At 50.3% G+C, this 14,024-nt stretch overlaps 4 protein-coding genes across 4 annotated transcripts; 1 reads left to right on the top strand and 3 right to left on the bottom strand.

Moving 5' to 3' along the window:
• The first annotated feature begins 18 nt into the window (after positions 1–18).
• Positions 19–2,115, top strand: BO85DRAFT_445534 (3-deoxy-7-phosphoheptulonate synthase). Its single transcript, XM_025659286.1, has 4 exons — positions 19–334; positions 403–457; positions 532–1,437; positions 1,501–2,115. Exons 1-4 carry the CDS (start codon positions 329–331, stop codon positions 1,668–1,670), a joined length of 1,137 nt encoding a protein of 378 aa, XP_025520033.1. The 5' UTR covers positions 19–328; the 3' UTR covers positions 1,671–2,115.
• A 422-nt stretch (positions 2,116–2,537) lies between these two features.
• Positions 2,538–5,959, bottom strand: BO85DRAFT_389418 (putative DUF221 domain protein). The gene is made up of 4 exons (XM_025656744.1): positions 5,520–5,959; positions 5,294–5,458; positions 4,044–5,217; positions 2,538–3,986 (listed from the first exon to the last, which is right to left on the bottom strand). Exons 1-4 carry the CDS (start codon positions 5,688–5,690, stop codon positions 2,983–2,985), a joined length of 2,514 nt encoding a protein of 837 aa, XP_025520032.1. The 5' UTR covers positions 5,691–5,959; the 3' UTR covers positions 2,538–2,982.
• Positions 5,960–6,133: 174 nt separating this feature from the next.
• On the bottom strand, positions 6,134–11,260 carry BO85DRAFT_445531 (putative glycogen debranching enzyme Gdb1). The gene is made up of 3 exons (XM_025659285.1): positions 10,783–11,260; positions 6,399–10,725; positions 6,134–6,316 (listed from the first exon to the last, which is right to left on the bottom strand). The coding sequence occupies exons 1-3, from the start codon at positions 10,998–11,000 to the stop codon at positions 6,242–6,244; spliced, it is 4,620 nt and encodes a 1,539-aa protein (XP_025520031.1). The 5' UTR covers positions 11,001–11,260; the 3' UTR covers positions 6,134–6,241.
• Positions 11,261–11,670: 410 nt separating this feature from the next.
• Positions 11,671–13,853, bottom strand: BO85DRAFT_474639 (glycerol-3-phosphate dehydrogenase family protein; the record flags this gene model as incomplete). The annotated part of the gene is made up of 4 exons (XM_025662670.1): positions 13,169–13,853; positions 11,961–13,093; positions 11,840–11,891; positions 11,671–11,755 (listed from the first exon to the last, which is right to left on the bottom strand). Exons 1-4 carry the CDS (start codon positions 13,477–13,479, stop codon positions 11,671–11,673), a joined length of 1,581 nt encoding a protein of 526 aa, XP_025520030.1. The 5' UTR covers positions 13,480–13,853.
• Between the last annotated feature and the right edge of the window lie 171 nt (positions 13,854–14,024).

The raw sequence follows: 14,024 nt of genomic DNA, 5'->3' as shown, positions 1-14,024 counted from the left end.
TGCCAAAGAAATAGTACTTTTTTTTTCTCGCTTTTGCTTTTTGAGAGACTCTGCAAGGAGACAATTCCAGTGATTCTTCTCTCATACATCTTTCCTATATATTCGTTGTGATTCCACCCGGTTGCAATCTCGAATTTTCAAGATATCAATCAAATCTACTACTATTCTATTGAACTCTCATCGATCCACTGAACCGATCTTCCCATCCGACTTACTCATCCGTACCTCCCGTCGGGCATACTATCTACCTATCTAAGCTGCGACTTTATCGCCTCTCCTTCTCTCATCTGCCCCTCCGTCTGTCCACTTGCTACCCCGCCGCACCACCATGTCGGTACGTTTTTGCTTTTTCCAGCATTTCAACCTTCTCAATGGCAATATTAATACTCATGCTACCTCCAGTTCTTCATCGAAAATCCTAATGTCGGGGACAGATGCTCCCTCGAGGATTCCAGAAGTAAGTGCGCCCATGACTCACCTCTTGCAAATTTCCGTCCCTCGTTAACCCTCGGTCTCTCTGTTCCTCTACAGTCCGTGGATACAATCCTCTCACACCCCCCAACCTTCTTCAACATGAAATCGCCATGACGGAGAAGTCCCGGCAAACGGTCATGGAAGGTCGTGAGGAGGCTATTGCTGTCGTCCAAGGAACAGACACCGACCGTCGCCGTTTGCTGGTTGTCATCGGCCCTTGCTCCATCCACGACCCTGAAATGGCCCTCGAATACTGCGATCGCCTCATGAAGATGAAGGAGAAGTACAAGGATGAGCTGCTGATTGTCATGCGCTCCTACCTCGAGAAGCCCCGTACCACCGTCGGCTGGAAGGGTCTCATCAACGACCCCGACATTGACAACAGCTTCAAGATCAACAAGGGCCTGCGCACCTCCCGTCAACTCTTCGTCGACCTGACCAACAAGGGTATGCCCATCGCCAGTGAGATGTTGGATACCATCTCCCCCCAGTTCCTGGCCGACTGTCTTTCCGTCGGCGCCGTTGGTGCTCGCACCACCGAGTCCCAGGTCCACCGTGAGCTGGCTTCGGGTCTGTCCTTCCCCGTTGGTTTCAAGAACGGCACCGACGGCTCCCTGGACGTCGCTGTCGATGCTATCGGCTCCGTCAAGCACCCCCACCACTTCCTGTCCGTCACCAAGCCCGGTGTCGCTGCGATCGTCGGCACCGTGGGCAACCCCGACTGCTTCGTCATTCTCCGTGGTGGCAAGAAGGGCCCCAACTTCGATGCTCAGAGCATCGCCGAGGCCAAGGCCAAGCTGATCGCCAAGGGCATGCCTCCCCGCCTTATGGTCGACTGCAGCCACGGCAACTCTCAGAAGGACCACAAGAATCAGCCTAAGGTGGCTGCTGTTCTGGCCGAGCAGATTGCTGCTGGAGAGACCGCCATCATGGGTGTCATGATTGAGAGCAACATCAACGAGGGTATGATCCACCTCCATTCCCTACACTTTGTACATTACCATCCAACTAACATCACCACAACAGGCAACCAGAAGGTCCCTCCCGAGGGCAAGGCCGGCCTCAAGTACGGTGTCAGTATTACCGACGCCTGCATCCACTGGGAAGATACGGAACTTGTTCTGGAGAACCTGGCACAGGCTGTGCGCACCCGCCGGGAGAAGCTTGCTGTCAATGGCAACGGCAACTCCCAATAAATTAGTCACCAGTTGGGACATGTCTCTTTTCTTCTCTTTCCTCTTTCTGCATTGCTGTTAAAACTTGTTCCTATATGGGGTTCAACACGTTATGCTCAGCCATACCATTATTGTTCTCTCGACGCATGGGTTGATTAAACGGATCGGATTTATTTCTTCTAGCGGTTGTTGATTCATTTGTTTATGCTTCTTGGATGAGATGAGAAAAAGTGACGTCTATTTCATGTTCTATTCTACTTCTTTCGGATTGTAGTACACGTTTTCCTTCAAAAGATTTCGGTGAAATTCCGTGGCTCATATGTTATGTACGGATAGTATTGTGGGAATTTATATACTATAGGACAGATATTAGGCTTGTGTCATTGGGTTACCTGAGGACAACTTGACAGAAGGTCTCAAGCATTGAAACTGCCGTTCATGGCCCCTGGCCTGCGTGCCTTAGAGACATATACACTGTAATGATGATGATCGTAGGATACGTAACGTGAGAGGACTATATCAGCTTGCGAGAGCATCAAGTAACCCAATCAATTGACTTGTACAGTATACCCGAAAACCCATCAATTGAAACCTCGCTAATGATTTGCGCTGTTTCAGGGATCTTGCTTTCCCCTTTTTTTTTTGTTGAGGGTAAGATGATGTAGATGGTATGCTCTGGTGAGATAGTGACTACTTTATGGAGGCCAGCCAAGATTTTGCGCAAAATGTCACGGGACTATGTCCACTTCCTATACTCGACTCGCTGGTGTCACTTTGTAAAAGGAAATAGCTGGGTATAATTCTTATGGAAAAAGACGCAGGAAACTGGTGCTGTCACATAGCCAAGCCCATGAGGAGCTTCTTAGCCTGATACGGAAGTTTGCATGGATCAGAAAGGCCCCAGGCTACGAGGTTCATTAATAGCAAATATCGACAAGAGCATCTGGAATCCTCCCTAGAGTACATAAATTGATAGTACATGCAAGCTATATTGGCATCAATGCATCGAATGAAACCTCCTATAGGAAGGCTTCTGGTATCACTAAACGAGAGATAAGGAAACCATTATGAACAAAGATGAGTAACATCTAAATCTGATCGCGTGGAAATCACAGCGCGTAAGAATTGACCGTCTCACCCCGAGGGTGTGAGACTATCAGGCGTACATGGCCATCTATGACATCAAAGGCATAGCATCGTAGATCATGGCGGGGAAAAGCAACTCATACAACAAGGGGGCGATTAGAAAGTAATACATATATATAGGCAGTGTTAGTGATCGATCGATTGTGATATTGTGGAATAAGTCAACTTCGGCGCTTATGGTGCAGCCTCAGACGGACTCATCGGCCGCGTTATTTTCGGAATTGCGGTGCTCCAGTTCTCCCTGGAGTTCCGGAACCATCGTACGTCCCGGAAGCCATGCATCGTGGAGAGGCAGGATCAGGCTTGGGTTGACATACTTCCTCAGCCGCAATCCGAGTTCTTGACCACCGATGCGGATCGGAAAAGAATCGCGGTCGAGGCCGGATGGAGGAGAGAAGGTCGAAGACGGGGACGGGGAGATGTCCCCCCCACCAGGCCGCTCGCGGTCAATGCTCTTTAGAGCGATGAACTTCATAAGAGGCTCGTAGGTCCGTGCAAAGAAATAGCTGAACCATACGGTTGCCATCAGGAGAGGCACAATAAGCAAAGAGCGCGTAATAGCCCGGCGTAAGGCAAGCACGCCGATCATGGCGAGCTGGAAAACCATCAAGCCCATCAGAATTCGACTGCAGATCATCGGCCATGCGCGTCCCGTCGAATGCTGCTGATGATCCATCGCGTACAGAAGCTGGTACTTGTAAATAAATTTGCCGATGGTGAAATAAATCAACCCGAATAGGCATATCAACCATGAGCTAGGGAACACGCTGTATACCACACAGATGATAAGGCTCAGAACCGTCTGCGGAATGGAATACCCGTAACTGAATGTAGGGGGTGTGGATAGCTCAGCATAATCCCGAGGTGTCTTAGCGGCCAGAAAGTTGATGGGATACATGGCAACACTTCCGAACTCTAGGAGGCGGAACGGGAACAATCCTATTCCTTGAAGACATAGGAAGTTAATGTAAAATGGTGCAAAGTTTTCCAGAGTCTTGGCCAAGGCAAAGGCTATGGTCGTAGCATCTTTGAAGGCGTCTCGCAGATTCTCCCAGAACCCGTAGAATGTAGTCGCAGTTCCGAACACCGTGAAGACAAGGAAGAGGTTGAAGAAAGAGAAGAAGAAGGTCTTCGATATGACTGACAGCTCAATGTCACCTCGGGACATCATGCCTTGATGGTTCGAGAGCCCTGTGATCAGGTTAGCGCTGAGATTTGACATGAACAAAACGGTGGGGTATATCATACAGTTATACAAGTAAGGCACAGCGACAGTCAACAGCGAGAGGACCAAGGTCGGCAGACCAGTCTGCACAAGGGACTTGGCAAGTGGGTTCCGAGCAAGAGCGTCGGCTAATTGAGGGAACACCTTGTGGAGAGTCTCGTACTCAAGCAGATAGGCAACGGGAATCAAAAGCACCGACCAGAATACAGTCAGGAAGCCAATGACCACAGTGATGAACCAGGATTGCATCATCCGCCTCGAGCGCGGGAGGTAGGTGTTTTTCCACACGACATCAGCTGGTGCTGGTGCCAGTCTAGCGAGCAGTTGCATGGGGTGAGGATCAAGTATGGCTTGTACAACCATCTGAGACGCGGCAATCGACTCCATCGTGACGAAGGCGACCTCAGTAGGCGGATATTCCTTTTGGCGAGCAACCTGGATCTTCTCGTCGAGACGACGTAGCTTTTCTTCATAGTAATCGATCGCATCGATGTTCTTATAGCGTAGCTTGAAAGGCCCATACCAAATGCGCACTGTTGGCCGCTTGTGTGCATAGTCCGTAACATGATCGCGTCCTCCTTCAGAGAGAAGTTGAATCCGTTCACTCTCCCCATCTGATACAATACTAGAGCCACGCGGCTGCTGGTGCAGCAAGGTCAGCGCGTTTGGACTTGCCTTAACCCGTTTGTAGCCCAGGTGTCTAGTCCAAGCCCGCTCGAGATTTCGCAGAAGTTTCAGTCGCTCGTCGATCAGGTGGTCTAATTCGCGCCAGTCCCGACACAGTGTGACACTCTCGACCTTACCCACTTTGAGGCCTTCCATGAATTCCTTGATCTTCTCCTCGGTCCCCAGATCCGGAGGTATCCCAGACAAGCGAATAGTCCGATCGGTCGTACTGGTCTGGCTTCCAAGGTACTTTTGCCTCGTGCGGATAACCTTATTGGTCTCTTGGATGAGCATGTAGACAGCAAGCCCAGTGAAAATGTATGTAAAAATGACATACATCCACAAGTAGTTCGGATCCGATATGATCTTCTTCTTGTCTTTGTCTCCATCGAATGTCTCGTCATCATCGTCATCCCAACCCGGAACCCCCGATTTACCGGTATTCTTGTAGTGTGTCGGTAGAATGATAACCAAGGCGAAGAAGAATATAGCGGAGAGGAATCGAATGGCGAATTTCAGGAAAGTGAGAAACTATGATAACAACTCCGTGTCAGCCAAGACCAATTCTGATATCCAGCTCGTAGTTGAGGTGAAAGACAGAACTTACAACGAAAGCATCCAAGCCTGCAGACTCCAGCACCTGCTCATCAGTGATCCGATATAGTACAGGTATCCAGCCAAAGAAACTATCGGGTAGTTCGGGCAAGTATGAAGCTGCGCAGCGTTGTCGTCGCCGAGCGGCGTATAGTTCGGTCCATTTCGGTCGTAGAACCTATAAGAGACGCGAGCTGTTAGAGGAATTCCATTCATTCTTGCGTTCCGCAAAGACTTACACAGAAGGAGAAAAAGGCGCTGAGCCCGACGAGTAAACTGATCACTAGTTGTGTGTACAAATCGCGGCCCCTCGTCTGGTCATCCCAACGAGGCTCATGCACGTCAATGGGACTGTCTACCACGACCGCGGCGGTCAGCATGGCTGCCGCGGCGGATTCCGTGAGAGACATGACGCTCCAAAAGCAGATGTTCTGCGCCGGGGATGTAGTGGATGATGTTCAGCTTTGTTAATGCATTCGGAAACGTTTGTGCTCGGGAGGATGCGTAGGTCAAAAACAACTGACGTCAGGGGCCTGGGTCACGCTTTAGATTGTAGACGGACTCGCGACCTGGAGGATGTTGCTTGGACGCGAAAAACAGAGCTGGAGAAGTCAGGCGACACCGATACTAACACTCTACACCGCAATCTTCGCGCTAGGAACGGCAAATTGGACCCGAGTCGGGCATCGTTTGCTAAAACATATGTTGACGAACCCAAACTCAAAAGTACTAGTCTCGTCTCGTTCTAGTTGGCGATGAGTTGTGCACGTGGCTTATTCAGCGACCGTTTTTTATGCCGCTTGCCGCAAACGCAACTACAGACGGCCCGGCGTCATACGATTCAAGGATCAGGCCAGCACAATTAAGATCTTTCTATTCTCTAAGATTCGACAAACATGTACTCCGAACTCATGATCAGGTTGACCAGTGCCAGAGGGAAATGACATGGACAATACATTATCTAGTTCTGTGAATGCCGTGATGCATCATAATACAAGTCAAGCAGACATCCAGCTGACCATGCTTGGGTCGGGGACTATAAAAATATAAGGTTAGCCAAGATTGATCGGCACGACAGAGAATTGAGTAGACAGCAAAGAAAGGTATTCAAGACATACGGAGTCTGCACAGTGTGCGCCATTCTTGTTCGTTAGTTCGGTAAGGCCCTTCCATGGACTTTCCCTCAAAGCCCGTTTGCAACCCTCCAGACGTCGAGTAATCTGTTGGTAAGTCTCTGTCCGTTCTGCCGGCGTCGTCCTGCGAGCAAGGTCGAAGTGCAAAAAGGCGCGGAGGAAGTACCCACGCTGCCAAACCCACTCAGGACCTTGGTGGTAATTTCTGCCTTTGGCAGTTGCAAAGTCGGTCGAGTCCTCCGAGTTATTGTAGTTAGGGCGGTAATTGAGATCCGAAGGGTCAAGGGTTGCCATTCCTACCGGCCCTACCAGAACCTCGTCGGCAAGAGCGAGAGCTGCGAGTGCTTTGGATGAAGTGAACAGGTCTGGAGCGACGGTCATGGCTATCGGGAAATTGGAACGAAGCTGATAATCCTCGTATGGCTTACCAGACCTGTACAGATCCTTGTAAATTCCCCGTCTATTAATGATGTTTGCGTCAATGTCGTACTGGCCATCGTCCTTTGGCTGTAGAGGAACATAGTAACAGCGCTCGAAGTTGGCCCGAATTCTTGACGCCCACTCCTTGAAAGAGATGGATTCCCCATCGCCAATGTCGACTCCATCATGTTTGTAAAGGCCTTGCTCGTGCAGTTCGGCAACCCAGGTCAAGGCGCTGTACACTAGCCCGGTGATCTCAATGGCTGCCCCGTCACGTGGCGTACCAGGTACGCCTTTGTTACCAGCTTTCGCGCTCTCACCCATCTTGTCCTGCCATGTCCCGCAATTGTATTGACTGCCACCGAATATCAGTCCTGTTTCCCAGTCGACTTTGACATCAATCTGAAAACCAGCCTGTGTCATTTGCATGTCAAGGTCAGGTCCCGCGTTGTATTCCCGGAAGGAGAGTCCTTGTGCATGTCGCTGGAAGACCTCCTGAATTATTTCGGATATAGTCGAATTTTGCGAGTAGGCCCTAGGGTCATCATACGGGAACCATACATCATCGTATGGTAGGAAACGCCTGGGAACCTTATGATCTAGAAGCCTCAAACCATCTGGCGCCATTTTGGTATAATCCTGGATGGATTGCAGGAAGAACCAAACAGAATCCCGAGAATTGTAGCGCGGGAGCTTCCCACTGCTCAAAAGATTCGGGATCATGCCATGCTTCAATACACTCGCAAATGCAGTTATATGCTCTTTGGCATCCTCAAAGCGACTTGTGCACAGAAGGAGGCCTCTGAGTGAAATGAACACGTCGCGACCCCAACACCTTGCCCAGTCTACCGCGAAATGTGGTAGGCCAGCTGCAAGACTGGGTACCTTCTTCGTGGGCCACAAAGACGCTGAATTCACATATCCAGTTTGTTGGACACTCACCATACCTAACTGATGAATGAATTCTTGCCCTTTCTGTATGTGCGGTCCCAGAAGTTGAAGGCCTCGCTTCCAGGCAGCATTGTAGGCAACCTGAACGATTATTGCAAAGTACCGGGGTAAAAGGAAACTTGGCAGCTGACGGACGGCTTGAAACTTTTCCTGAAGCCATGCAGCTGGCCTGCCAAGGGCAGTGTGTTCGTCCGTGTGGCCCAGCTTTTCCAAGCGAGCCACAATATAGTCCAGAGCCCACTGTCCATTTCGCAGGTGATCACACAGTGGGTGGCCGAGTTCGTTGTATTTAATGATGTTCTCAAGGACGCTCCACCACCCCTGTAGACCGGCATAGACCAAAGGCCCATGGCCGGGGATGTCGTAAACCCCGTCCTGGCCCTTACTTGAGTCTCTCTCCTCTGCTTCGCAGCGGTAAAGCGCGAAGTTCAGATCAACTAAGCTGAGATCCGAGAATGCATGATCCACGCCTTCGGTGATATAATTGTCCAGTCCACTTGCATGTTCAACACTCGGCATGGATGTCTCAAACAAGGCAATAGACCCGGCAACAAAAGAATCCAAAACAGATATGATGGTATCTTTGCCAGACTCCTCGATCTTGGTACCTTCAAACGTTTTAACTTGGCTCGGCAGGCCTCGTAGATAGGATTTGTCTGCTTGTATCCGCTCCTTAGTAGTTTGGCTTGCATCAACTTCTAAGAGCCACGTCCCGATATGCTTGACATGAGTACCGACAAGATGTGTGGGCGCCAGAACCGATTTTCCGTCTTGACCAGGAAAGGCTGTATGTGCAATCAAGAAAACACCCTTCCGTGTTCTAGGATGCACCCTGTGCACTGTGATATACTCGCCGTCATGATGGATGTGCGTTTCATCATACCCTTCAACACCCATTCTAGTATGAAGGTCATTGAGTAGTTTTTTGATGCCTCCTATTCCTCCCTGAAGAGAGTTTAGCCCAGTCTCGGGGGCCTCTGAAAATTCAGAAAAGTATAGCCGATGTTCATGAACGAGATCGACAAGCCGGGGATATACTTCATCGTAACCGATGACGCTGCCAATGGCCGAGGCACACATGGCCACCAGAGCGCCATTTGGTAAAGTATCTTTTGCGGTTCTCTTCTGCGCAGGCATCTCGTTGTCATGGGTGCAATCCATGAATAAGGCCTGAACTGGTGTAGGTCGGATATGAGCAACTTTCTCTTTGCTGGAGTCAAGACCAGAAGAAGCAATCGCATGACTACTACCTGAAGAAGGCAAGTCAAGATCGAAACTACCAATCGGACGTCCGCCATGACGGTGAACAAGACGGCTCAGTTCCCCTGTACTCCAGGCCTGCATGGCTTCACGGATAAGCGCATTTATGCCGAGACGTTTGACAAATATATAGTCAGCTTCCTCCGAGCCAGTGAATAGTTCCGCAAAAACGGTCAGATTGGGTCGAACTTTGCGTGCCTCATCTAGCAGGTACTCGGCAACCACTAATGGTGTCGAATGGCAATTGTCAATGCGAAAACCTGAGAAATATTTGGCCATAAGACGAGTGTAGTCTGTCATGAAATCCCAGAGGAAAGGATTGTCGTCACGACAACTGCCATATCTCAGCTTCACGCAATCGCCCCAGACGATTACTTCACGTCGCAGATAAGCCCTAGAGTCGGGCCCCGCATTGTCCCTCAGAGCATCAGCGTTCCATATCCAGCCGTTATTCACCAGAGCCAGCGCCTCTTTCTTGTGCTTCTTGGTAACATCGTTCAGAGGCAGCCTCGTGAAGTACGTTTCAATTAAAGGGCTTTGTGCCGTGACGGCGCCGAGCTTGGGACCATGGTCGTCAATCCTTAGATACTTTATCCGGTTGAAGACTTGATTCATAATCTCCGAGACGTCTCCATCGTACTCCTCATAGAATGGAAGATTGACCTCGTCAAGTATTTTGGACAGACTCTCCTCGACTGCATTAGTGTCAGATGTCGGAGGATCGTGCGGACCAAAAAGGGCTGTCAGTATAGCTGCCCCAAATTGCAAATCAACAGCTCTGCTAAACCGCCCCAAGACCTGCTTCGAGGTGGGTATAGCGTGTTCTCGAATAAAAGTTGCTTGTTGTTTCAAAGTCCAGTTCTTGTAGTCTGAAAGGTTGAGTTGCGCCCATTTCTTGTCTGTTAGATCAAGGTCTTTGGATGTTTTCCATTGATCGAGTATTCTCTGTGTGTCGGCCTTCACATCAATGGCATAGAACTCCCATAGTCGTATTCCAGAAATGACTTTGTCCCGCATAGCATTCATGACTTTCATCAATTCGTCCACAGTTGGGAACTCGGTGGGCAGCCCAAGAGTGGAGAGTTCTTGGCCGAATTTCAGCAGTGCAGTGTCCAGCTCCAGCGCTGCCGCAAGCCATGGGGCAGTTTCGACACTGTAACCAGCTTCTGGGTGTTCCTCCAGCCATTTGCTGTTATGGGCAGTGTGGTTCCAGACAACGTCCGTAAGCGACAAAAGCCCATATTCATCCTCCATCTTAGAAACAAGACGCGCAACATCGCCTTCACCATTGGGGAACACGGCGTCATCAAATTGAAGCTGATCAAAGATGCTATAAGGTGAGTTCGAAGCTCCGCGCTTCATCAGGGGCGTGAAATGAACCATATTGTAATTACGTTGGCTAATGCCGTTGAGGTGCTTCTCCCAGTCCTTGGGATACTGTCCCATGAACTTTGAAATCACAGAGTATATAGAAAGAGCATTAAGTGGAAGATCTTGACCGCGAAGAGTCAACTTGGGTGAGACATCGATATAGTGGGTTGGAGTCCTCGTTGGCTCTGGGGTGGGTGTTGATAGGACGGAGAACTCAGGAAGCGGGGAGAAGGTCACATAGAAGGCGAAGGAACCCGCAGAGGTGATGGGGACATCAATCTGAATGTTCTTGTTGAAATCCGGGGATAGGCTAGATTCATGGAAAATGTCAAAGGTTGATAAACTTGTAACCATGCATTTCTCTTACCTAAAGCTCCGAAAAGCAGACCGATTGAAAGATTCACCCTTCTCGGGGATGTTAACCCATAAAGCACCCTCTCTACAGATTGAGCTGCTGCCTTCAATGACAAAGCGAAGCAAATATGGCGGGTCCGTGGGAGAAGGGAGGTAGAGGTATCCTCCAGGAACATCGGGCGATCCATCATCCTTCAGAGGCAGCAGATAAACCTGCTGTGGAGAGGACATTGTGAACTCGAATAATACTACCTGTCACAAGTAGAGGAGCTTCGGAAAGAGCTTCGACGAGAGTTCGTGACAATGGTGAGTCTAGCGGCACTACTCTGGGTGAATTGAAGGCCAGACTAGCCAAGGAATGGAGATGAATGGATATGAAGGCAGGATGTCCTCCTGGAAACGACACTGTGTAGCCACAGCACAGAGGTCGCTGGCTATTTATGAGGGAGGAAAAGAACAACTGGACGAGAAGCAAGGCCGACCAAGGTTTCCTGTTCCTGGGAGGTCCAGGGCAACCCCGCGGGATCACTGACATCATGAAAGAAGGCGGGCTGGAACGGCCCGGGCGAGAACACGGGCCTCCGCACGCCTCCTCTTTTTTCTTGTTGGCCTCCCCTCATAGCCCCGGTCAGGCCATTGATGATCTGGCAATTGTACAGCTCATTACTGGCGTGGATGTGATAGAAATGAAGAAGATTCAGACATTCCGGTGTCATTGCGGTCTATAGTCATCGGTCTATGTGCATGAGAAAATCTCGACAAAGTATACCTACCAACAAACGCTTCCCCCAAAAAGATAGATGGTGATAAAGATAGACAAGTTGGTGGAAAGAAAGGAATGAAAGTGACAAGGATGGGGAAAACACAAGAGGAGGGGGTAATGCATGGATCCTGCCCCCGTTCACAACCTGGCGCTCAAAACAGCCTGGCTGGTTCCACTGCTGGTCACCCGCCCCGTTTCAACGTAAGAGATAGACTCCGGCTTTCTGTTAAGACACAAAAGGAACAGATTTCCCTAAATTAACAACCCGAACATAAACCAAAGGAGAGGATCAACAGGTCCAATTTACCGCTCAATGTAAGAAGGAATATCTTCAACGGACATACTGCCCTCGAGAACACCTATTTTATGGTCAGTATATCGAAGACAAAAACCATAATAATAAAGAGCAAAAGAACGGGGTTACTCACGGTACACAGCCGTAAGCAAGGGAAACTCCTCCTCAAGGCCTTGCTTCTTCAGGAAGTTGTTTACCTCAACCGCAGTCAAAGTACCCTGGAGCTTCTGGCCGTTGAGTTCCGTCTCCTCGACTTTCTCGATCGACTGCTTTCTCTCAATGCTGAGTTTTGCGCAGCGGAAGTTCCGGCCACCGCTGCAGCTAGTAATCAGATCGGCAACACCTGCACTCTCCTCGGTGAAGGTTCGAGTATTGATGGTGGCCCCGAAGAACTTTTCACCAAACTTGACCATCTCGAGAAGGCCAACCCGCATGATGGCAGCCTTGGCATTGTCACCCCAGCCCATGCCGTCGACCCAGCCGGCAGCAAGAGCAACTACGTTCTTAAGGGCGCCTCCAAGCGACACGCCCGCGACATCACTCACCACACGGATATGGAAATACGGGCGATGGAAGAGCGACTTCAGGACCGCGTGGTCCACAGGGGGGTAGTCGGACGGCAGCGCTTGCAGCTTCACCTGCGATAGTTGGCCGGAAACATCCTTGTGCTCAAACTGAACGAGATTCTCGGTCGAAGTAGACGGGGAACGATTGGGAGATGGCGCCTTGGAATCCATGTGCGGGGGATCATAGGCGATGCTTGACTCGGACCATTTTTCCAGTGCGACTTCGCTCGCGATGTTTGCGCCAGATAGAGCACCGCAGTAGATACCCAGGATCTTGCCAATGGTCTCCGAGAAGAGATGGATACCTTCTTCGTTCACATCAACACCCTTGATGCAGGAGATACCCCGCGCATAGGGCAGGATCTTGCCCTTGATCTGCTCACAAGTCTTGATGATAAACTGATGGGGCAGGTTGAAGACAAGGATGGTACTATCCTTGACGGCGTCAACCAACGAGGGATTAGCATGCAGGTTGGAGGGGAGAGTAATTCCCGGCAAGTATTTGATGTTCTCGTGCTTTTGGTTGATCACATCCGTCAAGTTTTGTGGGCCCTGGCACAGCGGTGAAGAGGGATCATAGTGCCGGGACGTTTTGGAGATTTCCACCTTCTCCTCGAAAACCCACATCTCAACCTTCTCCTCGAAAATTGCGGGGTTGCTGGCGGCATTTTCGGCGACGATTTTGGCGATTGCGCATCCCCTAGATATGACCAAAGTCAGCCATTTTCCTCTTTCCTGGCACTAGCACCATGACGAAAAGCCATCTTGCACATACCAATTTCCTGAGCCCACCACCGTGATCTTGTGTTTGCGCTGGTACGGTCCGAGAGAGCCCATTGTTGCTTCGGTATTGGCGGGGATGATCGACGATTGGAAAGGGCTATGCGAGTAGTAGCGGACTGCGACGGGCCCTCGAGGCTTATATGCTGTGGAAGGTGATAGACACGGCGAAAATTCCCGACTCAATGGGGTAGGCAGGAGGTGATAGACGGTCGGGGGCCGAGGTAGAGTCACAGGCACAGTAGTCCTCGATGGAAAAGGGCACGTCCGGCGAGATAAAAGTCGCGCTGGAGACAGCATCCACATGCAAGGCCGCAAATGAGAAGGCAATCTTATCGAACCGGCGTCGGCGTGGTGGTGCCCTGATGTAAGTGAGCCACTGAGCCAGGCAAGTGCAAGATAAAAAGGCGGGTTCGGAACCCGTGAATGTGGATCTTTGCCTCCCGCAAGAAAACTGGACCAGGAGCAGGGGGAAAGATCCTGATGGAAATATGACGATCCAGTTTCTGTGGCCTTGGACTACGGTCGGCCTGTTCAGGTCTAGTGCCTTGCTACTAAATTGTTGGTCCCACTGTTGGGAATTCTTGTCAGCCTTAATGTAGCACAGGATGGAACCCGAATGGCTGGCGCAAGACAAAGCGCGAGTGATCTTTGACTGAAGACGGCTATTCAGGGACCGCGAACTAGACCGGGAAGGGGGTGGGATCTTTTTGCCTCAGGTTCAATGGTTCAATAATTAGACTCGGCCAAGTCGGTGAGGCCCAGTACTATGAGATAAGTCACCTGGGCGGTGAGCCACACATATTCCAAAGTAGAGACAGAAATCACTATCGGGTCTTCGGTTGGGGACT

This window comes from Aspergillus piperis (genome assembly GCF_003184755.1).
Source record: "Aspergillus piperis CBS 112811 unplaced genomic scaffold BO85scaffold_2, whole genome shotgun sequence".
NCBI classification, from domain to species: Eukaryota; Fungi; Ascomycota; class Eurotiomycetes; order Eurotiales; family Aspergillaceae; genus Aspergillus; species Aspergillus piperis.
This window is presented reverse-complemented; position numbering and strand designations above follow the sequence as displayed.